Genomic DNA, 26,580 nt, shown 5'->3' on the forward strand with positions numbered 1-26,580 from the left:
CTCCCAGTCTAGGGAGAAAGAGCCAAGTAAGTAGGCTGTTACTTACGGGACGATAACTTATCTGATAGAGGTGGGCACCACGTGCTGTGGGCGCAGAAACTTGGGTTGTCTGTGAAGGTTTCCTGGAAGAAGTGTATCTGGGGAAAGTCCTGATGAACACGTAAGAGTAGGGAGTTAGTGAGTATTCATAGAATTTTACTTCATCTTCTGTGAAAATGAAGTAATACATGCCAAATCCTGGAGGAAAGCATGGCTGAAGTATGGCCTGAAGGAAGTAGGGCAGTTGGAGTAAAAGCAGGAAAATGTTAGTTATAAAAATTGTGAGGAGCACCTGGGTGGCTCAGTTGGTTAAGTGGCCTACTCTTGATTTCGGCTCAGGTCATGACCTCAGAGTCCTGGGATCAAGCCCTGTGTTAGGCCCTGCACTCAGCAGGGAGTCTGCTTCAGGATTCTCTTGCTCTGCCCTGCCCCCTGCTGTCACTCTAACGCTCGCCCTCTGTCTCTAAAATAAATAAATAAATCTTTTAAAAAAACAAAAAATTGTGAGTAGGAGTTTGTGCTAGAATAGAAGAAGATGACCTGTCAGTGATTTGATGGTTTACCTAAAGGCCTGATAAAGTGTGAGGTGGGGTTTCTATAAAAAGAAGAACTTTTCTGTGGTAGGGTCAAAACTGGTATCCACCATCTTGGTCTCCCCAGAGTAGGAGACCAGTGGGGATGGTGGCTTTGACCCTTATAAACTTTTTAATGCTTACTATCTAATAATAGGATAGAACCCATGTTACTTGATTGTGAGCCCCTTCTCTCTCATTGTTTTTGCAGGCACCCTAGAATACATTTCCACACAGGCCTTGTGGACGCCCATCTCTACTGCTTGAAAAAATATGTCGTGGACTTCCTAATGGAAAATAAGTAAGAAAGAGGGAGGTGGAGTCAAACTCACAGTGTTTAAACTACCTTGGTTCTTATTTAACAGTTTTAAACCTTGATAATGTTAGATAGCTGGTTTATTTAACAGTTGATTCTCGCCTTTGTTTTAAAAATGAAATCGTGTTACCAACATACTGTTATTTTGTCTGTATCACAGAGTCCCCTGCTTATATTGGGGGGGGTGCTGTGTTATAATAAACCAACAAAATATTTTTATAAAACTAATAGTACCTGTGATGCCTCTTTCTGCACAGTTCAGGCTCTTCTTCCTGCCTTCCTTCCGCAAGGTTGAGCTTCCTAGCTCTAGTGCTATTTCGTCTCCAAGCAGGTGCCCCTCCCCTAGGCGATTATTTTATAGGTGGGCCTTCTTAGCAAAGGTTCAGAGACTTACCCAAGGAGAGGGAGAAAAAAGTTTCCTCCAGCTTTGGAAAAGTCCACCTCACCGAGTGGACTTTCACGAATACAGAGAAACAAAATTTGGTACTTTGTCTGATTTTGCTTTGAGAACAGAATTGTGGGCCTTAAGTAACTTCCCGTAGACTGTGTCTAGCAGATCATAGGACTTGCGTTGCCAGAAAAAACCTCCTCTGAGGTTGATCTCAAGGATTTTTTATAGTAAATGCAGTTAGAGTCCTCAGAGGAACAGGTCGGAAAAGATTTGGTAACTGCGTGGTTAAGGAGAGGAGCAGCTCATCTCCCTTGATGGCTGCTGAATTTGTTTCTGCCTTGAATAGCACTGATGGACTGGAAAGCAAGTAGGCTGGTACCACAGCCTCAAGTTCCCAGACCAGCTGAGGAAGAGAGTCTGAGAACCTGAGTTTAAACGCTGGCATGGCCCTGGTTGATAGACTTGGATATATACAGGAATATTAATAGGAGAAGGGGAAGTGTTCCTCTTGCCCAGTCTATATCTTGTAGCATCTTAACCCTCACCCCTGACTGCTACACCTGCTAAACCCCCTCAGGAAGACCCATGTAGAACCAGTGGTAGAAGAAATCATTTGGACTCCTGGAAAATTTTTCCAGGGATTGTTATTTCTCTATTTCCCCCCCCCCCAGGACACCCTGTTGCCCTGCTCCCCTCTGACTTACCATTCTGTTTTATCGTTCAATCAACAAATGTTTATGAAGCACCGGTGACGAGGCAGGCATTGTCCTAAATCAACCGTGGGGTCAATGGTAAATAAGCAGACGTGGGCCCTGCCCTCAGGAATTTTGCAGCCTAAGCTCCAGGGTAAATTGCAGAGACTTTGCTTTTTTTTTTTTTTAATTTATTTGACAGAGAGGCAGCGAGAGAGGGAACACAAGCAGAGGGAGTGGGAGAGGGAGAAGCAGACTTCCCGCTGAGCAGGGAGCCCGATGCAGGGCTCCATCCCAGAACGCCGGGATTATGACCTGAGCCGAAGGCAGACGCTTCACGACTGAGCCACCCAGGCACCCCGAGAGACTTTGCTTTTTAAATAGCAAGGAAACTTACACCAAGTTAGACATTAATTCAGGGACCTGTTTTCCAGTCACCAGTCTGGGCTATCTATATTCCAAAAATGAAGTTAACTCTTGGCTTTTAAGGACGTGTTTTTTATTCTCAAGTGAAAATGAAGCCCTGTGAAGTGTAGGCCCTGTGATGTGTTGGTAGAAATTTTTTTTTATTTTAACTACTTACTAGGGCAAACTTTACACAAACACAGAGGTAGAGAAAGGAATGTAATGGACGAACTCCTCTGTATCCATCACACAGCTTCAACAAGTATCAGTTGGTGGCCAGTTTTGTTTTGTATGCGCCACTCCCATCTCTCCACTGTCATGCCAGATTATTTTGAAGCAAGTCATTATGATGTAATTTCATCTGTAATTATTTCAGTTGTTATTATCTATAAACCCCTGCATATGTATCTGTAAAATATAAAGTCTTTCTATCTTTTAAACAAATACCTCCATGCCATTATCACAACTTAACAAACAAACAAACAAACAAAAACCAACTAACAGTGGTAGTATTAAACTACCAAATGGGATTTTAGCTTTTGGTGCCTGGATATGTAGACAGTTTTGCACCAGAGCTAGCTTCATCCTGGCTGCCGTGGCTCCTTTGTAACTCATTTGGCCACCAGTTGGCTGTTCCCACACCTGGCAAGTGTAGTGCAGTGGTATGTGCCTTGAGGACAAGCCTTAATTTGGTGATTCTTTGGCTCGTGGCCAGAAGCTCTGCCAAATGGGACTTTCCCAGAGCTTGCTGCAATGCAGAATGATACAGAGCCTCAGCTCAAACTACCTCCCCATCTCAGGATCTGTTAAAGAGACCCTTACCTCTTCATCCCCCCATCTACCCTTCACCTGTCAGGGTCATTGGAATTAAAGGCATTGTATTGAAAAGTGATAAATTTCAGTGTATTAGGAAAAGTATAAAGATACAACGGGACAAATTAGAATGGTACTCAAGAGATACTCTTTATTCCTAGCTGCAATAGTGGTGGTCTTGTCTAAAGTTGTGGGAGATGGGATTGAATAGGTTGGTGGGAACAGCATGTAGAAGGCTTTGAAAGCTTAACAGGGAGATACAGATCTTCAAACAGAATAGTCCCTTTTGGAATGAGCAGTGGTACAACCTGGCAGGAGAACACAGACCATGCTGGATGGGAAAGAGACTCCTTCAAGGTAAGTAAGAAGCTTTTAATTACCTGGTTATGAAATGATGACTCCTTTAAGGATGGAAGGGAAGAGGTACACCTGGTAGGCACAGCTTCAAGAAAGGACACTTTAGCGGTCTCCCGCTGTCTTTCGCCTGTGAAAGTCAACATTTTTGCCTGTGTTTTGAGGGGGGGTGGGGGCGGTTGTTACTGTTTTTCAGTTGCTTACATGTTAATGTCTTCCATCCAGATTCTTGAGATTAGATACCTACCTGGATTGCTAATGCATTCAATATATGCTTGGTGAATGGGATGAGAAGAGATGTGGTGATAGTTGAGACAACAGAAGTAATGTCATAGCTACGTCAGTAACATCGGTAGTGGGAGAAGAGATGAGGATTTCTGTAGCTGACCAAGTAGAAGAGCTATAGGCAGACCTGTGGAGAAAAGAAAACCTGCACTGTCTTTAACAAGAGAAGTTTAGTAACTGAGCTGTGTGACCTCGGATGGGTGTCTACTTTTCTGAACCCTCACTTTTCTCATCTGAAAATTAGGAATAATAGTACTTGACCCATATGGTTGTTGTTGAAAATACATGTAAAGAGCTGAGAGCAGGGGCGCCTGGGTGGTTCAGTCAGTTAAGCATCCACTCTTGATTTCAGCTCAGGTCTTGATCTCAAGGTCGTGAGTTCAAGCCCTGTGTTGGGCTCCACATTGGGTGTGGAGCCTACTTAAAACAATAAAATTAAAAAAACAGCTGAGAGCAGTCGTTGATGTACAGTAAGAACTCAAATCAATTTTTAATTGTTCACCTACTGTGTGTCAGTCACTGTGTTGCTAAAGAGAAGATACCACATTTACTGGTGGTAAAGATAAAAACATGAAGTTTCTGCTTCAGGTTCCTCACAGTTTAAGGAGAGGGGGACAGGTTAAACATATTATTACAATAAAATGTGGTAAGTAGTATTAGAGTATAGAGAGTAGTATAATAGTATAATAAAAGCATAAGGGAATTTGGGTTGTTGGTGAAAATGCTCCATCTCTTGATTTGGGGTAGTGGTTACAGTAGTATGCATTTGATAAAACTCATCAAACTGTGCATTTAATATAGATGTATTTAATATACACTACATTTCAAAAAATTTTTAAATGCTTAAGAGATGAGTTGGACTTACCATAATTTATTAAAAACTCAAAGCAACAGACGTTTAACAAATACCCAGGCATATTCTCTGAGTGCTTATTGGATTGACGTAAGCCTATACAATCTCTCCAGCCTGTAGGGTGTGAACATGTTTATCTTTCTCAGGCCGTAAGCACCAACAATGAAAATTTATTCTCATAGCAGTTTTCAGTGTTTTTGTTAAGAAGGAAAATGGTATCACACAATACTATATGCCAAATACCTAGCTTTTAAGTCAGTACCTTTTAATCTAAAATAATTTCCTATATCCTATTTCATATTATATCTGTTTACTTTGAAGGGAAAAAAAAAAAAAGCCTGAAAACAAAGCACAAAGTTAACTTAGCAATCACCTTATCCTCCCAATTACTGCTCTGCTGTGAGAGCTAAGCGAAGAGGTAAGAAAAGTCAAGCCCTTAATATTCTGCTCTGCAGACTTTAGTTCCAGGCCCTATAAAAGTAGGTTGCCTGTTCTACCTCTTTCCTAACTAATATTTTGAAGTACTGACTTGAAGTGGAAGACTTTTAAAGGATTTGCCCTTGTGATTTGCTTACAAAGACAGAAAAACCAGAATGCAAAAGTAGCCAAATGTTTCCTTTTGCCATGGGCATCATTTCTAGGCCTTCCCTGGAAGCTTATAGCCACAAGGAGGACCTGATAAGAGACCAAGGCAAAATGCTAAAAATATCAGATTTCAGCAGAACTAATAATCATATGTTTTTTCAAATGTTGGATTTTTAATGGTAGTAATATTAATAATAGAAAAACATATTTAGAGTTCATTACAATTCCAGATAGGGAAATCTCTAGTTTCTATGTCCAAAAAAACAGAAGAAATTATTGCCAGCTGTCTGGCCTAGAGGGATGACAGTCATTTACACATTTACTCATTCATTTATTCAAATAAATATTTATTTAGCATTTCCTACATGACTATCTATAGAAACAATAAGCAAAAAATTATAAATCCTGTGGAAAGTGCTATGGTTGCAGTAAACAGGATACTAGTTACTATGGTGTAGTGGAAAGAGTCATGGGCTTTGAGATAGGTATGGAGTAAGTTTCAGCTCTGCCAATTATAAAAGCCGTATTAACCTTAAGAAGGGTAATTAATCTGGGCGCGTGGGTGGCTCAGCCAGTTAAGTGTCTGTCTTCGGCTCTGGTTATGAACCTGGAGTCCCAGGATGGGGTCCTGCGCTGGGCTTCCTGCTCAGCGGGGGCAGGGGGGTCTGCTTCTCCCTCTGCTCTTCACCCTGCTTGCGCTCTCTCCCTCACTTCCTCTCTCTCTTTCAAATAAATAAATAAAATCTTTAAAGAAAAAAAAGAAAGATAATCTAAGCTCTAATTACCTCACTTATAAAATAAGGACAATAATACCTACCGTGAGGATTGCTGTAAGAATTTGAGATGATATCTATTAATTTCCTAGCATTACACTCAAAAATGATATGGATTAAAAAACAGTATATAATTGTCTTTGCTGTGAGAGTTCAGAAGCTAGAAATGTTATGAAAGGCTTCCAAGGAGAATGATATTTGAGAGCAGTCTTACAGCTTGATAAATTTTCACAACGTGAACACACCCTTGTAACTACTATTATAGTCAAGAAACAGAACATTACCAGATTTCCAGGAGCTCTCCTGCTACCTACCAGACAGTAACTATCCCCCACAGCACACAAAAGTAACCACTATCCTGAGCATTAAATTTAAGGAGATAAGATCAGATTTGTACTTTAGAAAAACCTCAATATAGAGGGGTAGATAGAAGGAATAAGACACATGATCAGATTATACTTTAGAGAGAGTATTCTGTCTACAATATGGAGGACAGATTTCAAGAGGTAAGACTGGAGGGAGGAAGACCAATTAAAAGCAGTTGAAGGAATCCAAACAAATGATGACAGTGGCTTAGACTAAGCTGTGGCAATAGAGATGGAGAGAAGTTGACAGTTTTTGAAAAGAGATTTAGGGCATAAAAATCAGCAGTGTTTGATGAATGGTTATGTGAAGAATGGAGGAAGAAGGAAGAGTCAGGTGATTACTAGATTTCTTGCTTGGGTGACTAAATGAATCTTCATATCATTAAGCAAGATAACCAGTGTTACCACCAGTGTTGGTGAGGGGAGGTTTGGGAAAATGATGATGGGTTCAGTTTTAGACACTGAGTTTAAAGTATCTGTGGGTCATCTAAATGGCAGGGTTCATCCAGCAGTTGGAAATGTGAGACTAAAGTAAAGGAGAGAGGTCTTGCTATGGGGCCACATTTGGGAATGAGCAGCAAAGAAGCCACTAAGTGATGATCTGTCTTGGGGAGATAAACAGCATGAGAAAAATCATAGGCAAAAAGAAAACTACTAAGAAACACCCAATATTTTAGGGGAGACAGGTATCAGAAATAGGAACAGATCAAGAGAGTGATGCCACAGGGGCGCCTGGGTGGCAGAGCGGTTAAGCGTCTGCCTTCAGCTCAGGGCGTGATCCCGGCATTATGGGATCGAGCCCCACATCAGGCTCCTCCGCTATGAGCCTCCTTCTTCCTCTCCCACTCCCCCTGCTTGTGTTCCCTCTCTCGCTGGCTGTCTCTCTCTGTCAAATAAATAAATAAAATCTTTAAAAAAAAAAAAAAAAGAGTGATGCCACAGAAGGTAAGAGGAGAAGAAATAAGTAACGACTAATGGCTGGAATTTAGAAAATTTGAAAAATATAAAAAGAAAATATTATCCGTAATTGTACTGTGTGATAACTGAGAGAATTTTGGTGTATTTCTTTTCATCATTTTATTTATATATATATACTTGAAATCATGCTATAAAAATAACTTGTTTTTTCTCATTATTTTTTTTTAAGATTTTTTTTTAAATTTATTTGACAGAGAGAGACCACAAGCAGGCAGAGCATCAGGCAGAAGGAGAAACAGGCTCCCTGCTGAGCAGAGAGCCTGATGTCAGGCTCTATCCCAGGTCCCTGGGGTCATGACCTGAGCTAAAGGGCAGACACCCAAGCACCCCTGAATTTTTTTTTTAATCTGCTAGTTTGATTGAGGGAGAAATTACATCTTGTTTTATTGTTTATTTCTTTAAAAATGTTTTTTGAGGGGCACCTGGGTGGCTCAGTCGGTTAAGCCTCTGTCTTCAGCTCAGATCATGATCCTGGGGTCCTGGGATTGAGCCCCACATTGGGCTCTCTGTTCAGCAGGGAGTCGGCCTCTCCCTCTGCCCCTCCCCCTGCTCTTTCTCTTTCTCTCTCTCTCTCTCACTTTCTCTTTTAAATAAATAAATAAAATCTTAAAATATATATATATATTTTTTGATCACATATCTACTTAGGATATTAATTTTTGTCCTATTTATAGCAATTATTTTGTCTTTAATTTGGTAGAGTTGTTTGTTTATAGCTAATAGTCAAAATCTGTTGTTCTCCTTTGTGATTTCTCATTTCTTGGAAGCATGTAATTCATGAGATGAGGCAGGAGTTTCTGGAAGGCTATGTATAAGAGGGAAGGGGGAAAGTGAGGTTGCCCAGGCCCAGGGCAGTAAATCCAGCTGCTTACCTTAGTCCCAAGGTCAGGACTTCACAAAGGTTCACAGTGGCCTATCCCACTTCTTGGCATAGCATTGAGCTTCCTCTCCTATGAGTAGGAAGCAGGAAGAGTAATTTTGTCCTCTATAATGCTGCTGAGCTAACTGCATTATGGGAACTGACCTGATGCTGAGTGCCAGCAGAAGCAGGTGGGACCTGGCAGGACTGCTTCATGTCCTCTCTAAATCACTGTCTCATCTCCTTGAAGAGCTCTGCCCCTAGGGGCTGTGTGCCAAGGCTTGTTTACTTGCTTCTGCAGTGACAGTTCTGTTTGGCCCATAATGTAAATATCATGGCTCTGAAATCTCCCAGCTGTCCATGCTTTGTCATTTCTTCAAAGGGAACTGACTTGTTTTCCACCAGAGGGGGCCAAGGAACATTTGCTACCCACACTGGTTTGGTGCATTAAAAGGGGAGCAAAAGAGCTAAGAATAAGTGTTGTTTCGTTCTTTGTATTCATATGGAAATTTTTAATCTCCGTCAAAGGATCAGGAGAAAAATCACATTGAAATTCAATACAAGAGCTTCCAGCTTACACAGAATTTTTCAAAGATGTCTGACTTGATCCTTTAAAACGACAAAAACCATGAACTGTGTCGCTCCAGGGTTCATAATTTTGCTTACCCTCCTCAGCCTCTGCCTCTTGTCTTGCCTTCCTATCAACACTCCATCTGTGTGGTCCCCTGTCAGCCTGCAGAACTTCTTTGAATGGGGTGGGGGAGGGGGGCGTGAAGTAGGCAACGGGGCAGTCGGGGTTTATAGGTCTGTTTATACATTAACCCCCCCCTTTCTGTCTCTCTCGGGCCACATTAGCTCATCTTTAAGAATCATGTAACTGGTCTCCCTGTCTTCATTCTCCTTGTATCAGGCCTATTTCTACTGCTACCAGAATTATCTTACAAAGAAAGAAAACTCATCAGTGTCACTTTCCTGCTTAAAAATCCCCACTAGCTTCTCAGTCCAGACTAGAGACTGCCACAGAAGACTTCTGTGGTCTGTCTCCCTGGCTTACTTGATGACACTCATCTCCTTCTACCCTCTTCCTTAGATCAGGCTACTGTCTACTGGATTATGAATTCTTTGAAGTTGGAAACAGTGTATTTCCAAGGCCTAGCACAGTAACGGCATATTAATAGATGCTTGTTAAATCCTAAATAAATTGATTAGTGGTGTAAAATTCTGATAAAGTCACAGCTTGAGAGAAAACTAAAGATCTTGTGCTGGTCTCTCCCCCTTCGGTGCTTTTATTTCAAAAGCATACTCACTGTATTAAGCATTGGGTCCCTTCTTCGCTGTTATAGGGATTAGAAAGGAAGAAAAAAAAGTGTTGTTTTCATAGTTGGTATGATTGTCAGAATGTACAGATAAATTATTAGAATTAGTAAAATTGTTTAGCAAGGCAATCAGCTACAAGTAAAATACAGAGTAAATTAAATTTCAACAAACTAACAAGGAGAAAATAATTGTTCAAAAGGCACCGTTTATAATACCAACAAACAATGTAAGATACTTAGGATTAATCTAACAGAAGATATGCAAGTCCTTTATAGAAAAAAATTTTTATGTTTTTAAACAACTTTTTTCAGGGCACCTGGGTGGTTCAGTCAGTTAAGTGTCTGACTCTTGGTTTCTGCTCGGGTCATGATCTCAGGGTCCTGGGATCGAGAGCCCCACGTGGGGCTCTGTCCTCAGCAGGGAGTCTGCTTGAGATTCTCTCCCTCTCCCTCTGCCCTTCCTCTCTCTCTCTAAAATAAATAGATAAATCTTTGAAAACAAATAAATAACTTTTTTCAAGACTGGAGCATTCTTCCTTCAGATAGGTTATTGCCAGTTAAGAGTCAAGGCACCGTGTTAAAATACACTCACAAACACATATGCATATACACCATGTAAATTGGATGTTGTAAAAGACTATTTTCTGCATAAATTCTTATATTTAGTGCACTACCCTCCCACCTCCAGCCTGAAGCTGATAGAGAACTTAGATCTTCCAGTTCTCCAGAACTACCAAAGCCAGGCCACTTTCGATCTGTCAGTCCCAAGGTGGCACGACAGGAAGGAATTTGGCTTTTCCTTGGACGCAGAGTTTTTGATCCCATAGCAACCAGACAGTCCGATTTCTCATATTTGACCACTCTTTCTTCCTAGGTCAATCACTTCCATCCGGAGTGAACTGATTCCATACCTAATAAGAAAGCAGTTCTCCTCAGCTTCCTCACAACAAGGACAAGAAGAAAAAGAGGAGGATCTAAAGAAAAAGGAGCTGAAGTCCTTAGGTCAGTGCTTGGTTGCTGCAGTAGGGTAGGGGAGCAGCACCTTTGGAAAGAGTAGCTAGCCAACAAGGCAACAGCTTTTTATCTAACCACCGGGCAAGACAGGGTAGTGTCAGGCAAGACAGGGTAGCTGGCGCCAGTCCCTGAGCTCTGGGTAGGCTTGCTCAAGCACATTCCGTCACTGTGCTCTTCAAGGATTGGTTAATCATGTCTTAAGTCCATTCTCTGGTTCATAGCCCTGATTTGGCTGTGTTTTTCACTAGACTGTTTTGAGTCAACTCTGCCTCCCAATTCTCAGTTCCCCTATTCTCTAGGCTCTGGGCTGCCCCACTCCTGACTATACTTAGCCTTTTCTGTCAAGGGAAGAAAGGTGAAGGAGTATACTGTTACAGTTCAGCCAGAGACCAACCAGACTATCTCCTTTCCAGGATGTGGGGGAGAGGTCTGTCTTGTTTGCGGTCATAACCCTGCCTAGTCCCTGGCAAGTCCTGGGTTCATAGTAGGTGTTCCAAAAACTTATTTATCAAATGAATAAATGGAGGCAGTATAGCATGATGGTTAAGATAGCGGGACTTGGCATCAGACAGACCTCGGTTTGAAATCTGACTCTGCCTCTTATTAGCTCTGTGACCTGAGGCAGGTTACTCAGTCCCCTGAGCCCCAGTTTTCTTATCATACAATAAAAGGTCTCACATGGTTGTTTTAAGAATTGAAAAACTGGGGCCCAGATAACTCTGGCTTCAAGTCCTATACTATTTCTGTCATCCTCAACTACTAGATATGGTAATAGAGGCTAGCAGCACAAAGCCAACGTGGCTGGTTGCTAAAGCCTGGACCCTTGGTTACTTTATGTCATGATTTACAAGAGTCCTCTATTTTATTGTCCCTAGTGGTACTTGATTATTGGTCACAGTTGCTTTTAGGACCTCTTTTTTAAGCATTTTTGTATCATATAATATTTCAAATGTTCAGGAAGGTCTGTTGCCTCTTTGAATTTCACTTAGTCTTTAAGGTTTTAATGGGATTTCCCCAGGGTTCTTGTCGTATGGGTAAGTCCCAAGGAGAGAGGCATGAGCTGTACCCTCTTTCAAAATGTGACTGAGTCTCTATTTCCTCTGTTTATTCTGAAGATATTTTCAGTTTTATAAAAGAAGGCAATACACTGACCTTTGCTCCCTATGATGCCTGCTGGAATATCTGTCGAGGAGACAGGTGGGAAGACTTGTCCAAATCACAGGTGCGCTGCTATGTCCATATCATGAAAGAGGGGCTCTGCTCTCGAGTAAGCACCCTGGGCCTCTACATGGAAGCAAACAGACAGGTAAGAGGATGGGTGTAGAAGAGAAATCATGGGAGCTCCTGTCCCAGAAACAGACTGAGCCTTTTGTCTTATTTCTTCATTAAGTACCCAGGGACTTGTTCAGAATCCCTCTCATACCCAAGGTTGAGCAAGACCTGCCATGTCAGGGGATACCATTGGGGTGGATACCCAGGTACAACAAAAGGAGAAACGGTGGGCCTAGTCCCTAGAGGTAGAGCCTCTGTGGCTCCAAAGAAGGGCTAAGATCCCCAGGAAGGCTAACTTTTGGCCTCGGAGTTCAGCAGCTTTCTCCTGTTCTGCTGGGCATGAGGAGATCTGCAGTACTTCATATAAACAAGCAGATAAATACTGTGTAATCATTACTCTGATGAAGTAAACATAGGCACAGAGAGGAGGCTTTCCTAAGAAGGAAAAGGAACAGAGTATAGTCAGGTGGTAGAACCTCAAAGAAGGAGTGTCTGTGAGAGGGAAGTGTCTGGAAACAGCATCAGAGAGCTAACCCCTCCTTTTAACGCTAAGGTTTGTGAGATATGGAGAATGAGCAGCTTCTGTTAAAGGGGAAGCAGTGCTCTAAAAGATAGGCCAGCTTTTAGTTAACAGGGGAAGGAGTGAGAAAACAGTGAAGAGACTGAGGATGCAGGGGAGCTCTTTATTGTGTAGCAGGCACGGGGGAAGGCTTTAGGGGGGAGGGCTGATGAGACCGTGAAAAGGAAACAGAGCAGTAAAGGGTTGAGACAAGAAGAGGAAAAGATAGGTGACCAAGGGAACTATACTGGGGTGGCATGCAAGGACAATGGAGATGAGAGGGTGAAAAGATTAGCTCTTGACATCGTTTCTGGTAGAACTCTGTGAAAACTGTCAGCGCAGGTCTAAGTGAAGGGGGAGTGAAGGGAGAAGGTCAAGTAGAATAAAAGATACTGTTTAAAATCGGGATTGGAATATAGTCCCTGAAGAAAACCTGGCTCAGAAATCTTGAGGACCCACACTGTATGGTGGGTATGGCCCTAGCCCCAGCCCTCAAGCTGTCTTTACCCTGGATTGGTTATAGATCCAAGAGAATCCAAGCCAGAGAGTCTATGAGAAATCATGACTAGTCCCGTGTTTACGCAGGGCAGTTGTCAGTAAAGTTAGCCCCAGTTTAGTGTCAGAGTTTCAGTTCTATGACTAGAGTCTGTCAGCCTGGTCTGAAAGCAGGTCCATGGAAAGTCTGAAGCTAGGGAAGTGTCCTCTGAAGTGCCAGCAGGTGCTGTGCAGCAGAGAGGTCGGAATGGCCTTGGTCGAAGTGTAACAAAGGAAGGAGATCCCAGGGATGAGGGCTGAGGGATTAGCTTTCACACTGCCAGTGTAGCCAGTTCTGGCACGGTGTCCCTCAGCCAGTGTGGCCACCACACATAGTGCTCTGACCAGCATTCTGTCCATGCTGGAGAATGACATATGCATACTACCTGTGCCTGCCTGATGGGTCCAGAGCTCAAATTCTCCATATCTGTAACCTTCTCAGTTTTCTCATACTGGAAATAGTATAGTGTGAACACCTTCAACCTTTTACTTTGCCTGGTGAAGAACATGGATGCCTTCTCAGAAACTGTCCTGATTGTAGAATTTGTCTGACATTGCTCCTACCCACACTTTAGGCATGGCCACACTGGTCTAAGAGGGGAGCAGGAACCTGGGATGATTATGGTCGGGACCCAGAATGCTCCTTGCCCTCAGGTAGGCCTCTTGAAGGCTTGTCTCAGTGCCTCCCAATTGAGGGACTTGGCATTACTTTCAGGGAGGAGATACTCAGCTAGGAAACTAAGGAGAAGACACCTAGCATTTACTGCATATATCATCCTTGTCCTAGGGGAAATATAGTAGCCTCCTGTCCTGCCTCACCCAAGCAGGAAAGCTGTGGCTGAAAACTCCCTGCATCTCTAACTGGGCATTGAGTTCTACCTAAGATGCTTTCAGGTGTTTTCTGGTCTTAACTTTGATGACCAAACCTCTTTCCTCAAGGTGCCCAAATTGCTGTCTGTTCTGTGTCCAGAAGAATCACTGATTCATTCATCAGCCCAGATTGTCAGCAAACACCTGGTAAGTGCTACCTTGGGCAGGGCAGGTATGGGGCAGTCTCCAGGTGCACTGAGGTATATCCTTGAGAAGATGGATTGGGGTTCTCAAGCCCTGAAACTCATTAGTCCTAGGGAAATCCCAACTGGGTTGTGGTTATAGAATACCATCCTCTAGCCCAGACACTCAAGAAGCTGGACAGGTGCTGACCCCAGGCACACAAATTCTGTAAGGCAGATCCATCATGGTCTTGGGACTCAGACACGGGAGCTTTCCATCTCCGTCCCTCTTACACTGATTTGAGCATTCTCTTCAAGAGAGCACATCTGTACACAAATACATGGGTGTGTACGGTTGAGTTGATCCCAGAGGTATTTTGTGACCTTGTGGCCTTGAGAAACAGATGATGCCCCCTCTGCTGAAGTATCTCTGGGGGAAGGTTGCATTAGACCCCAACTCAAGGGATCCGAGGGCTTGGTTTGCAGTTGGTTGAGATGGATAGACAAGGCTTTATATTTGCCTTTTCCAGATTGGAGGTGAGAGCCTCATTGGACCAGATACACAGGTTGGAGAGAAGTCATCCATTAAGCACTCAGTCATTGGTTCATCCTGTGTCATAAGAAATAGAGTGACTATCACCCGTTGCCTTCTCATGAACTCAGTCACCGTGGAGGAAGGGTATGTTTCCCCTGTGCCCACTTGAGGCAGGGTTCCTGGCATCTCTGGGAGGTTTTGGGGGCCAGTCCAGCCTAGAAAAGGGCTCGGCTTGAGGAGGGGAAGAAAAGGAGGTGAAGGAAAGAACAGTGCGTAGGCCCTTTGAGGCCTTGGTTTTGGCTCCATAAAGACATGGTGTCTGAAAGCGTTTCCAGCAACTTTCTCACACTTATTCCAGTTGTGGTTCTGAGAGAGGCTGCCTTCTTTTGCTTGGGTATGCTGCTTGATGGAATGGCCACCGTAGTGCACCACTGGCAGTGCTGGAATGACACTGTACCAATGTCTGAGGGTTACCTTGCTTCTCTCCGAGCAGCCCTGAAGAAGGCAGAGGACTAGGAGGTGTGGTCATTTGAGCCACATACTATTTTTAAGGGAGAGCTTCTTTGTTACAAGTTATGGAGAATCTCCCCCATTTTGAGACACTTTTGAGTATCCTAAAATCTTGGTTTATGAACAACCTGAACTTGGAGTAAGATGACTTGAATGATATTCAATAAGATTATTCCTCTGTATGGACCTCAGGTTTTTCCTATATAAAATCCAAGCATAGACAGTGGAAGAGAGGAAGGATATTACCAAAGCAATGGTCTTCAGACTTTTTAGAAACTGAACTTTTTGTTAAGATAAATCTTAGTAGAAACTCAGTATTTAAAACTGATAAAAGCACAGTTGTTTGCAATACAGTGGGGAAGGGGCACTTGTCCTTCCTCGAGGATGTGAATCAGATCTATAAACAACTTTTGAAAAACACTAGACTGGATCAGCCTGAAAGAGCTGATTCTAAAGCTTTAATTCTAGCTCTGATGCCAACAACTGGGAGAGAAGGATAGGAAAGACTACAAGTTCAGTGAAGGCTGAACTACCTTTCCTAGCTGCCAATGAGGGGTTGGGGGAGAGGTTAAGCCTTTGCTCTTTAGGAAGAGTAACTCATGAAAGATAATAGACAGGATTGAGGGAGGAAGTACCATAATTAAAAACCAGGAAGGTTGGAGACCATAGGGATATTGGTCACTAAGATCTGTCCTCCCCCAAGCCCACTTCCCATGATTCCCAAACTTTGACAACCAGGCATAAAGTCTTCAGTCAGGAGTTCAGAAGAATATTCTCTGGAGATTCTGACCAGCCGAAGAAGAAAAACCTGAATTTATTTACGTCAGAGATTTCTAACAGCCCATTCAAATCACCCTGCAGTGAAAATTATAGATGACAAATTCCATTCATGTGCTTAAAGCTTCCAGTCAGCTTTTTTAGAATCCTCCCCTAAAGATGAAGAGATAATCAAAGATTACCAGAGATCTAAAGAAAGCCTATCATGAAAGATCCACAAATCAAACAGTTAGAAAAAAGCTACTTAGAAGAAACAGAGACTCTGCAGGGAGAGAAAAATACTTTCAAACAACCTGTTCTTTCAAAGAACAAAAAAAGAGCTCTGGGAAATTAAAACTATGATAACAAAAGGAAAACCCCAATAAAAGAATTGTAAGATAAATGTCACATTTCCCAGAAAGTAGAGCAAAGAGATAAAGAGATGGAACATAGAAAAGAGAAGATAAGGAAATGGGAGGACGGGTTCAGGATGTTTAACATCTGAATAAGAGTTCTGTAAAAAAAGAAAGTTCACATATCAGAGGAGGAAATTATTTAAGAAATAATATAGGAAAATGTCTCACAACTGAGAGAGATGAATTTACAGAATTTTGAAAAGGCCTACTAAGTGCACAGTACAATGGGTAAAAATAAACCTCCATCATTTTGAAATTTCAGAACACTGGAGAATAAAGGGTGCTACAAACTTACAAAGAGAAAATAATAGGTCCCATACAATCAATCAGGAACCAGAATGGCTTTGTTTTGGACTTAACAGTAGCAACAATGGAAACTAGGAGATAATACAGCAACGCCTTCAAAATTCTGAAGGAAAGCTAATTTCAACCTAGAATTCTACACCCAAGCAAAATGTTAAGTGTGACCGTGGAAAAGTTTCAAAAACTTCTCTAAATGTGTTCCACCAAAATGAAGCTTAAACCAGAGAGGTGAGATACAAGAGACCCAACTCTAAAAAAGCAAAAAGTATCCATAGGACGATACTGAAGGCAGATCCGAGGATGACAACTTTGTGAACAACTGCATGAAGCCTAAGGGGAGCAGTTAGCCCAGAGTGGAATCCACAAAGCACTTACTCAGAAGATGAAAGTGATAAAATACCAGATGCATATAAACATCTTGAAAGATTTAGACAACTGGCTAAAGTTCGGGTTGAGTTAGTAATAGCATAGAATACTATCTAACAAAAACAAAACAATTACAAACTCTGTGTAAAAAGTTCTACACGAAAGGAAAAGGCATCACAGCTCACTGTGTTAACTCGACTACGAAATAGAATTTATGTAGTCGTAATAAACACTATGGACCAAAAGTATGCTGTAACAACATTGAAAGGATGAGGGATAGGAAGGGAAAGACGGAGCAGGGGGAGAAAGGGAAGCTAAATCCTCATCTTCCATTGTGGGAAGTCTATTGATAATGCCTAAAACTAAAAAATCAAGAAGTAGTAATATAAGCATGTTATTCTGTCGAGATAGGGAGGTAATTACTGAAATACTCAGCAAAAAGAAGTCCAAAAGTTGTCTCGGGCAGGGCGGGGGAGGGGGGTGCACCTGGGTGGCTCAGTCAGTTAAGTGTCTGTCTTCGGCTCAGGTCATGATCCCAAGGTCTGGGATCGATCCCCAAGTCAGACTCCTTGCTCAGTGGGGAGCCTGCTTCTCCCTCTGCTCCTCCCCCTGCTCGTGCTTTCTCTCTTTCTCAAATAAATAAGTAAAATATTTTAAAAAATAAAAATAAAACAGAGTTGTCTCTGGGAAGAAGGAAACGGGTAGGGGGAACAGAAGACTGCTGTTTTTCATAATAAAACCTTCAGAAAGATTTGTTTTAAGATATATACACTCATTGGGGCGCCTGGGTGGCTCAGTTGGCGGAGCGTCTGACTGGCTCAGATCATGATTTCAGGGTCCTAGGATTGAGCCCTACGTCAGGCTCCCCACTCAGCAAGGAGTCTGCTTCTCCCTCTGTCTTTCTAAATTCACTCTCTCTGTCTCTCAAATAAGTTAAGAAAAGATATATACATGCATATATAAATGTAATTGCCAACAAAAGGTCAGAATTTTATGGTACACTGCTACCAGTGCTATGCTGATAAATTGTTAACAACCCGCTCTCCAAAGGAAAAAAATAAGTGGTCTGATTTATAACATTTGCCAATTTCCATAGTGTAAATTCTCCCACTGTGGCCAATGGTATCAGCAAACACTAAGTTGGGAATAGATGCTAACAGTCAGCTCTCCCAAGCAGAACAGTCTGGCTCCAGCACATCACTGATGGTAGAGATGTGTCTCAAGTATTTCACTCTTTTGTCAAACACAAAGACCCACTGGATGCTGAGACTGAGCATGAGTGCTATGGTAGAAATCCATATAGTCACAAAGGAGAAAAGGGTCAGGAAAGAATTAAGGAAATGACTCTTGATCTGAATCTTGAAAAATGATTAGAGCCACCGCCTGGAGAAAGGAATGTTCTAGATACATCAAGAGTGTGAGAGAGCATAGCTTTTTCCAGACACCTCTCTTCATTTTGATCTTAGCTTGAATTTCATCATTTAAGAAGAGGCTTCACTGACTACCCTATCAGATATAATCTGTCCCAGAATGCCTGAGTGACTTAGTCAGTTTAGTATCTCATTCTCGGTTTTGGCTCAGGTCATGAGATCGAGCCCCGTGTTAGGCTCTGTGCTCCGCTGCAGAGTCTGCTTGAGATTCTCTCTCCCTCTCCCTCTGCACCTCTTCCCTGCTGGTATGCACACACACTCTCTCTCTAAAATAAATAAATAAATCTCAAAAAAAGAAGAGGAAGCAGCAGCAGCAATCTGTCCCAATACTCTCCATTACATCAACCTGTTCTATTTCCTTCCTAACGTTATCACTGTCTGGCCTTATCTTGTTTACCTGTCTCTCACAAGTAAATGTTAGTTTGAGAATATAAGTACCTTATCTTTCTGTTTTACTATTATATCTTGAGAGCCTACAGGAACTCAGTAAATATTTGTTATATGAAAGAATGGTAAATAATTCATAATAACCAGAATACAGAATTCAAAGGAGAATGGATAGACAGAAGACAAGGCTATACAGATGGCCAAGGGCCAAATCATGGACTATCCCCTAAGACGTTTAATAGGTAACAGTAATTTAAGAGTTTAAAGGAAAGGAACAACATAATTAAATCCACATTTTATGAAGATCATTTTGGCTACACTGTAGAGGGTGATGTGAGGAGGGTAAACATGGAGGCAGGACTACTGAAAGAATCCTTGCAAAAAAGAAGTCCTAAATTAAGGCAGTAGCAGTGGCAATAGGGAAGAGAAATAATAAGGTGATTAAAAACTATAAAGCATGGTGATTGCCTGGATATGTGAGGTGGAAGAGAAATTAGGGAAGACATCCAGATTTCGTGCTTGAGCAATAAGGTTTCTGGTGTGCTAGTCACTAAGATAGAAATCAGCAGAGGATTTGCGGGATGGGAGGCAGAAATGATGAGTTCCGTTTGGGATAAGTTGAGTTCCTGGCCGGCGGCCTTGACATGCAGGATTTGATGTGCAGGACTGGAGCTCAGGAAAGAAACCCGTGTTCGAAGTACAGGTTTGGGAGAGTGGTGGGCATAGAGTGGTACCCGAAGCTGTGGGAGTAAAGGAGATCACCCAGGAAGATTGTGTGGCCTTAAAACAAAAGAAACCGAGACAAAACCGTGGGGAACATCAACAATTTTAGACATAAGAAAAGGAATCTAAGGAGACCGACAAGGGAAGGGCAAGGAAGGAATCTAAGGGGTAAAGGAGAGGACAGTTGGTAGGTGACGCCCAGGTTTCCAGTTGGGGAAACAGGGTAGGTGGTGGTGTACTCAGTGAGATGTCGAACGATGAGGGAGGAGCAGATTGTGGGGGGAAAGGCCTGTGTGGGGCTCGTGAAGTTGGAAGTAGCTGCCGGACACCCAAGTATGTGAAGGTGTCCAGTAGCCAGTTTGTGACTAGAGGTTAGAAGAAGAGGTCAGACCCAGAGACCTCTTCCTGAACCACTGTGGTGTTCTCTAACTTACTTTGCTGTCTCTATTTCTCTTATTCTTCCAAATCTGCCCTTCTGTCATTCCTCTTATGGACTAAAACATGAACTTTGGAGTCAGACTGCCAGACAGAATCCGGATCTGTCACTTACTGGTCACCTAAGGAATTAACTTTACGTCTTTGTGCATGATTCTCTCACTGTAAGATGGGGTGAAACCTAACCTACCTCATAGGTTTATTGGGAGTACTAAGTTAATAGACATAAAGCACTTAGAACAGTGCTTGGACTTAGAATGTTAGCGGTCATTTGTTTATCATCCTCATCATCATTTATCATTTATCTCATTTCACAGAGGTGGCATGTTGCCAGCGTCGTCTTCCTAAAGGATAGCTCTGATCATGTCCCTGTTCTATTCAAAAACCTTTTTTGAAGACTTCTCCCTACCTTTAGGATAAAGTTTGAACTTCCAGGTTTTTCACGATCGAGCTGCAACACTGAGTCCTGGAATGTTAGTGAGATAGGGCCTCAGAAGTCACCTGGCTCAACTTCTCCATTTTTGCAGATGAGCGGAGTATGGAATTCCAGACTTTCTTCTCATTGCACCCTTGCTACTCTGTGTCCCATTCCGGATTCATGCATGAGACCACCAGCATCACCATTCTCTCGAAACCAGAACCACACTTGCCTTTATCCATTTGATCACCTAAGTCCAGAGTAGCTCATGAGGCTTTGTAACTTCCACTCTGTCTCATGTTGCCTCAGACCTTCCAGGGAAGACAATGCCATGACTTTCCCATTTGTTCTAATTAGTGACCTCTCCCTCCCCTCCTGTGGGCCGGCAGACAAAGGAACAGCTCTCTGGCACCTCTTTAAAGTCCAGTGTTGGTGTCCCGAATTGACATGAAGAGACTTGGTGAGGAACCAAGGCTCGATAAGAGACCCCAGCTTGCTCATTGGAGAGAAGTTCATGGAGAAGGCCTAGCGTAATATCCTAGAGTCAGCTGCTGTTTTAGAGGAGGTATAATCTCAGATGGCCTCATAAGCTAGGGAAACAATGAAGGTTTAGATGGTGGTAGCTGCTGTTTTTTCTTTTTCTTTTTTTTTTTTTTTTTAAAGATTTTATTTACTTATTTGACAGAGATAGAGACAGCCAGCGAGAGAGGGAACACAAGCAGGGGGAGTGGGAGAGGAAGAAGCAGGCTCCCAGCAGAGGAGCCCGATGTGGGACTCGATCCCGGAACGCCGGGATCACGCCCTGAGCCGAAGGCAGATGCTTTAACAACTGCGCTACCCAGGCGCCCCAAAGCTGCTGTTTTTTCGACTAAAAAAGTTGAAGGAGAGCTTTAGGCAGGCCACACGGGGCTAATGACTAGGGAGGCCATTAGAGATTACCCAATCTGGCAATTTAGCTCCTGGTGATAAGATCAGACACCCTGCATCCCATATGAACCTTTTCCCATTATTTTCAGGTCATTTAGTTTTAATTACTTATGGTAGATTTGGGAAAAGTAATTAAATTGCAGTCGCGTGAGACTTTATTACCCTGCTGCTGCTACATCTGAACTGAATGGTAGAGTAGGAGCATGAATTTATCCAGAAGGGAGTTTCTCATATCCTAGGCTTGCTTGTCTCTGCCAGCAGTGGTGAGCTGCCGAGGCTTTCCGGACAGTGGCTTGGACATCTGCCCAAGGTCCTCAGGGCTTGAGGGATGCTAATAGGACCACCTTGGGGAAAGTGTAGGCGAGACTGTGCAGAGAAGGCTCCTGCCTGTCTTTCTCATTTTCAGTTTCCGGTAGAAATTCCAAATTCTATGACAGCTGATGCCCAGGAATTCAAAGTCTAGTGAAAATTGCATTGTCAAGACTTCAGTGTCAGGTCTGTGTTCTGTATCTTTGGCTTTCTGGTCCTGAACAACATCTCCTACATCTCCTTCTAGTCCACGGTGAATGACCCAAGCAGCAGTGTAAGGTAGCTCTTTCACAGGCAGGCAGGCAGGCCAGGGAGCCAAATTGTCACCTAGATTTCCTGCGCTTTCTGTAGGCAGCAAGTGCCAACTGTCAGAGCCAAACAATATATTACTGCTTCTCAATGCTACCCTGAGCGTCCTCTTCACCTACACGCAACTGACTGCCCTGCTCACTGGGTCCCTTACTTTTCTACTCCCCTTTATTCCTGACATTCACTCTGCCTGAACTGCCTCTTTCTAGAGATCTTTACCTGAAGAAATCCTCCTACGCATCTTTCAAGGTCCAATACATATTCCAACTCCTCCACGCAGCCTTCTTGAATTGTCCTAGCCAGAAATTATTTTCCCCACCTCTGTCTTCCCTGCGCACCCATAACACTTGACGTATGCTCATGTGCCATTTAGCGCATCTTTCTTTTTTTCTCAACTAGACCATAGATTCCTTGAATACAGAAATAGTTCTCCTATACTTCTGTTTCTCTTAATGCCTAATACTGTACTTTTTATATACTAGATATCTTACAAGTATTTACTGAAAGAAAACTAAGAATCCCTGATTTAACCTCCCCTACTTTAATTGGCTGAGTATCTGTCAAGAGAGCCGTGTGTACTTCTAGAAGAAATGGTGGAGGGCTTCCCTCCTTAAAACTCACCAAAATAAAAACATACAAGCAAAACCAGAAAAGGAAACTTTATCTATAATAAAACTAGATAATACCACATATCTGTACACAGACTGAAGAATATCTGCCAGACACAATGGAAAGTAGGTCAAATCCAAAGAGAACACCAAGATTTGACCAGCATAAAGAATAAGGGCACGGGTAAACCAAAGAATTGACAAACATCTGTTTTGCAACATCTCAAGGCACATAGAACTGAAAGAAAAAACCACTGAAGCACATAAGAGGGCTGGCCTCAGACTTTTCTGTGATGACATTTAAGGCAACCGTTTAGGAGTGAAACAACATTTAGAAAATTTGGAGGGAAAACGACTGTGACCTAAGAATCCCATAGCTAGTCAAGTTATGGTTGAAATATAAAATCATCAGAAATACTCCAGGGGCTCAGGAGATGTGTCACCCATAAACCCTCTGGAAAACTCTACTTGAAGACATAATATAGCCAAGTAAGAAATGAAACAAAATATTGATTAATGGGTTGATTGAGTATAAAAGTGAATTCCCTTAAACATGAAATTAAGTCTGTGGTAATTAGAGTTGCAAAAGGACCATGATTAGGAGAATTTTGTCCATGTTTCTTCAGTAACACTCTTGAAAATACCAAATTATGAAACTTTGGAAAGATTCCCCTGGACTTAAAAGGGCTCCTCAGGACTTTTGACTCCTTCCTTGCCCCACGCTAAACCTGTTTTCTTAGATGGAGAATATTACAGCTTAATTCTTTGAGGTTTTACTTCATTACTTTGATTTCCTCCAGACCCTTCTTTTTCTTAGCTTCTCTTTAGGGAATAGAAGGACTTAGATTTCTTAGGAGGGAGACATTTCTCACCACTAAACCTTTATATAGTGAAGGGAGGCACATGGAACTACAGGGAGGAAATTTTCAGCCTGTTCGCTGAAGCCAATACATTTCCATTTAGAGGACCAGGAGCGAGATTGATCAGAGACCAGAAGGTGAAATACCTCTTCAAGCGCTATGTCTCATTACATGAATTAACATGGATAAATATCACAAATAATGATGAAGAAGGAGGAAAAAGCAAGTTGCAGAGGGAAACATAGAGAATTATAGCATTTAAAATTTTAAAACATGGAAAACAATACTATATATTGTCTGCTAATATAGACTTTTTTCTGTACCTGAAATATTTCATTAAAAATAATACATGGTTCTTCATCTAGAGGGACTCCTGGACAAGGACCTGTTGGGCTAAGGTTAGGAGGCCCTTGCCTCTGGGGAAATCCAGGTGACTCAACCATAATCTTTGGGCTGAAGTAGTGAGCTGGCCTAAAGTAGGCCTTTAGTCATATACCTAGAAAAACTACATGTATCTCCAGTTTCATACTTTTTTCTCACCCAAGGTTATGAGTAAGTTTAGAAAGCCTACCAACTTCTCTCCAGAAAAGAACGTACCTGTCCTCAGAGTTACTGAAAGGTTTCATGACTCTTTGCCAAATACTGCCCAGTCACCAGCTGAGTCCAAGCCCCTCACACAATGGAGAGTCACTTACCACTGTGTACGCTTGGGCATATTGCTTAACCTCTGTGAGCCTCAAATTTCTCTGTAAAAATTAGAATAAATACCACCATCCCTGCAGGCTTGCCAAAAGGATTAAATTACATAATGAACATAAATGCTTTGTGTAATGACTGAGAAATATTCGACATCAGAGTTATGTGAGTTCCCTTTCCTTCTGTAATAAACTGAAGAAGGTTCTAACCAAAGCCAGAAGAGCAACTAGAATTTGGAGGACCTTTTGCTTCCCAGGCCAGGGCATCTTCCTTTTTTTTTTTTTTTTAAGATTTTATTTATTTATTTGAGAGAGAGCAGGGGGGAGGGGCAGAGGGAGAGAGATAAGCATGCTCCCTGCTCAGCAGGGAGCCTGACGTGGGGCTCTGGGATTATGACCTGAGCTGGAAGTAGACACTTAACCTACTGAGCCACCCAGGCACCCCCAGGGCTTCTTCCTTATGTCATAGGCCACAGCATGGTGTGGGACAGTGTACCTGGCCATGCAGTGGATCTACAGATCTTACTGTAGACCTCTGTGTTTTTCTCATGGTCTCTTCTCCACTGAAGCATTAGGATTTTCAGGGTAATTTCCCAAAGCTGCAGTTTTCCTTAAAATTTAACCACACCAAGGGGCGCCTGGGTGGCTCAGTCAGTTAAGCATCTGACTCTTGATTTTGGCTCAAGTCATGATCTCAGGATTGTGAATGAGCTGGGCGTGAAGCGTGGTTAAGATTCTCTCGCCCTCTTCCTTTGCCCCTCCCCCCTCAAATAATTTAACCCCCACCTAGTAGAAATGAGGACCAAAACCCCATTAATCTTAGCCATCTCTCAATGGCTTCTTAGAAAACACAACCAGGTATTAGCACAGCAGAGTCCTTAGTACCAAGCTAAGAGTTAAAACTACATTACTAAAACCGTAGTTTTGGCATTGGGCCAGTTCTCTTCTTGAGCTGTAGAGGAAGTCACCTCCCCTCTGCTCTGTGCACTGAGCAGAAAAAGCAAAGCCGTTATTGTAGGTTGGCAACTTAGAGAGGGCTTATTTGACATGGTAGTATCAGTCCTTCCTTTCCAGCGTGAGCACACACACACACACTTCCAGTAAAATCCTTAATCTTGGAATTTCTTTCTGGACAGACGGAAGGCTATATTGGTTTGACATTTTTCCAGAATACCTCAGCCTTGCTAATAGAGGTGACTTGTGACCATAGCAGTGGTAATAGGAAACAATGAAGAAACAAATGGCAGAAAAGAGTTTCACACTCACTAAGCATTTTGTCAGGCGTTCGTCTCAAAGCCGTCCACAGATCCACTGACCAAGAGCTTCAGGAGAGCCCCCAGCTCCTCTTCAGTCAACCCACTTTGGCCCCATCACATCTGCAGATTCTACATTGGTCTGTAGTTTATGGGTCTCATAGGGAGTTACACATAAACCAGATGAGACGAGGTTCCTGAACACCTCCATCAGACGGGCTGGACATAAGGAGAACCCAGGCTATCCATTGCTATGGAAATCTGACCTCAGTCAGTCTAGCCTCTTCCTTCCAGAAATGGTTCCCACTTATATCCCAAATTCCAAAATAGCCATGTAGTAGTCTCTAATTATGGCCGCTTGAATTCCTCTTGGCTGTTTCTGGTGTGCCGACTATGTTTACCCCTTCCCTAGCTCCAGAGCGTGCATTCTCAGGCTCTTAAACTACTGAGCCGGAAGTATCCTCCTACTCCCACTCTGGAAAAAGAAAGGAGGCTTTTCAGTGACAAACTAGTAACCAATTGTAAGCCTGCTTTGTCCCAGGAGCCTGTTTCTGAGGCTTTCTATACTTCCTTACTACTCTTTGGGGGAATTTTCATCAAGAAGCATGAACCACTCTAACTGCTAACTGAACTGCTTTGCCTAAAGCATGAGGCAAGTTGGAAAGTTCTGGAAGGTCCCTTAACGCCCACCCACTGTGTGTCCCAATTTTTTTTTTTAGTGTATTCTGACTTTGAGCCAAAAAACAAACTAATACTGTCTTGCTATCTCTAGCCCACACCACAGAGGTGCTGTGGCTTTTGCTGTTTGCTGCTTTCTGACCGGCTTAACCTTCCAGAAGAACAGAGATAAAGAAAATGCTGGAACGCCGTAACAGGCTAGAATTCCTTTTCTGCATTTTACTGAAGTTTCGGCATTTGGGAAGAATCTTTTTTAATGGACTGTGCATTAATAGTTTCAGTCTTTGGAATGTCCTCCTCCCCATCCCCCATGCCTCCTGGGTTGCCTGAGAATTTTTCCTTAATTGGTGTTTTGTTTTGTTTTGTTTAAATGGATGCTCACACCCTTCCTACTCACCTTCCTTCTCCTCTCTAGCTGCCCACTTCTGACTCTTTAGGGTAGTGAATATTCCCCTTTTAGGGCAGAGTCCTTCCTTCCACAGAGCCATTTGGCTCAGAAAAGCAACTTGGCAGCTCCAAGCAGCTTCCTCCAGTCTTTTCTTCCTTTGATTTCTTTATATGGCATTATGATTAAATGTATGGATTCTGGAGTCAGGCAGACCTAGATTTGAATCTGCTACTTGGCAATTATGTGGTTTGGGGCAAATGGTTTAAATTCCCCAAATCCGTTACCTCATCTGTAAAATGTGGTTGTT

General features: G+C 42.6%; 1 protein-coding gene across 2 annotated transcripts in view; it reads left to right on the forward strand.

Annotated features, from left to right (window-relative positions):
• The window catches only part of EIF2B3 (eukaryotic translation initiation factor 2B subunit gamma), a 115,844-nt gene that overhangs the window by 76,367 nt on the left and 12,897 nt on the right, over nucleotides 1-26,580 (forward strand). For both annotated transcript variants that reach the window (XM_040627367.1, XM_008699302.2), the window contains exons 6-10: nucleotides 823-912; nucleotides 10,471-10,598; nucleotides 11,726-11,916; nucleotides 13,915-13,992; nucleotides 14,498-14,646. In XM_040627367.1, the coding sequence (XP_040483301.1) occupies nucleotides 823-912; nucleotides 10,471-10,598; nucleotides 11,726-11,916; nucleotides 13,915-13,992; nucleotides 14,498-14,646 (636 nt within the window). The remainder of the gene's footprint in view (nucleotides 1-822; nucleotides 913-10,470; nucleotides 10,599-11,725; nucleotides 11,917-13,914; nucleotides 13,993-14,497; nucleotides 14,647-26,580) is intronic.

Source organism: Ursus maritimus, unplaced genomic scaffold (assembly GCF_017311325.1).
Source record: "Ursus maritimus isolate PB19 unplaced genomic scaffold, ASM1731132v1 scaffold_12, whole genome shotgun sequence".
Lineage (NCBI taxonomy): Eukaryota > Metazoa > Chordata > Mammalia > Carnivora > Ursidae > Ursus > Ursus maritimus.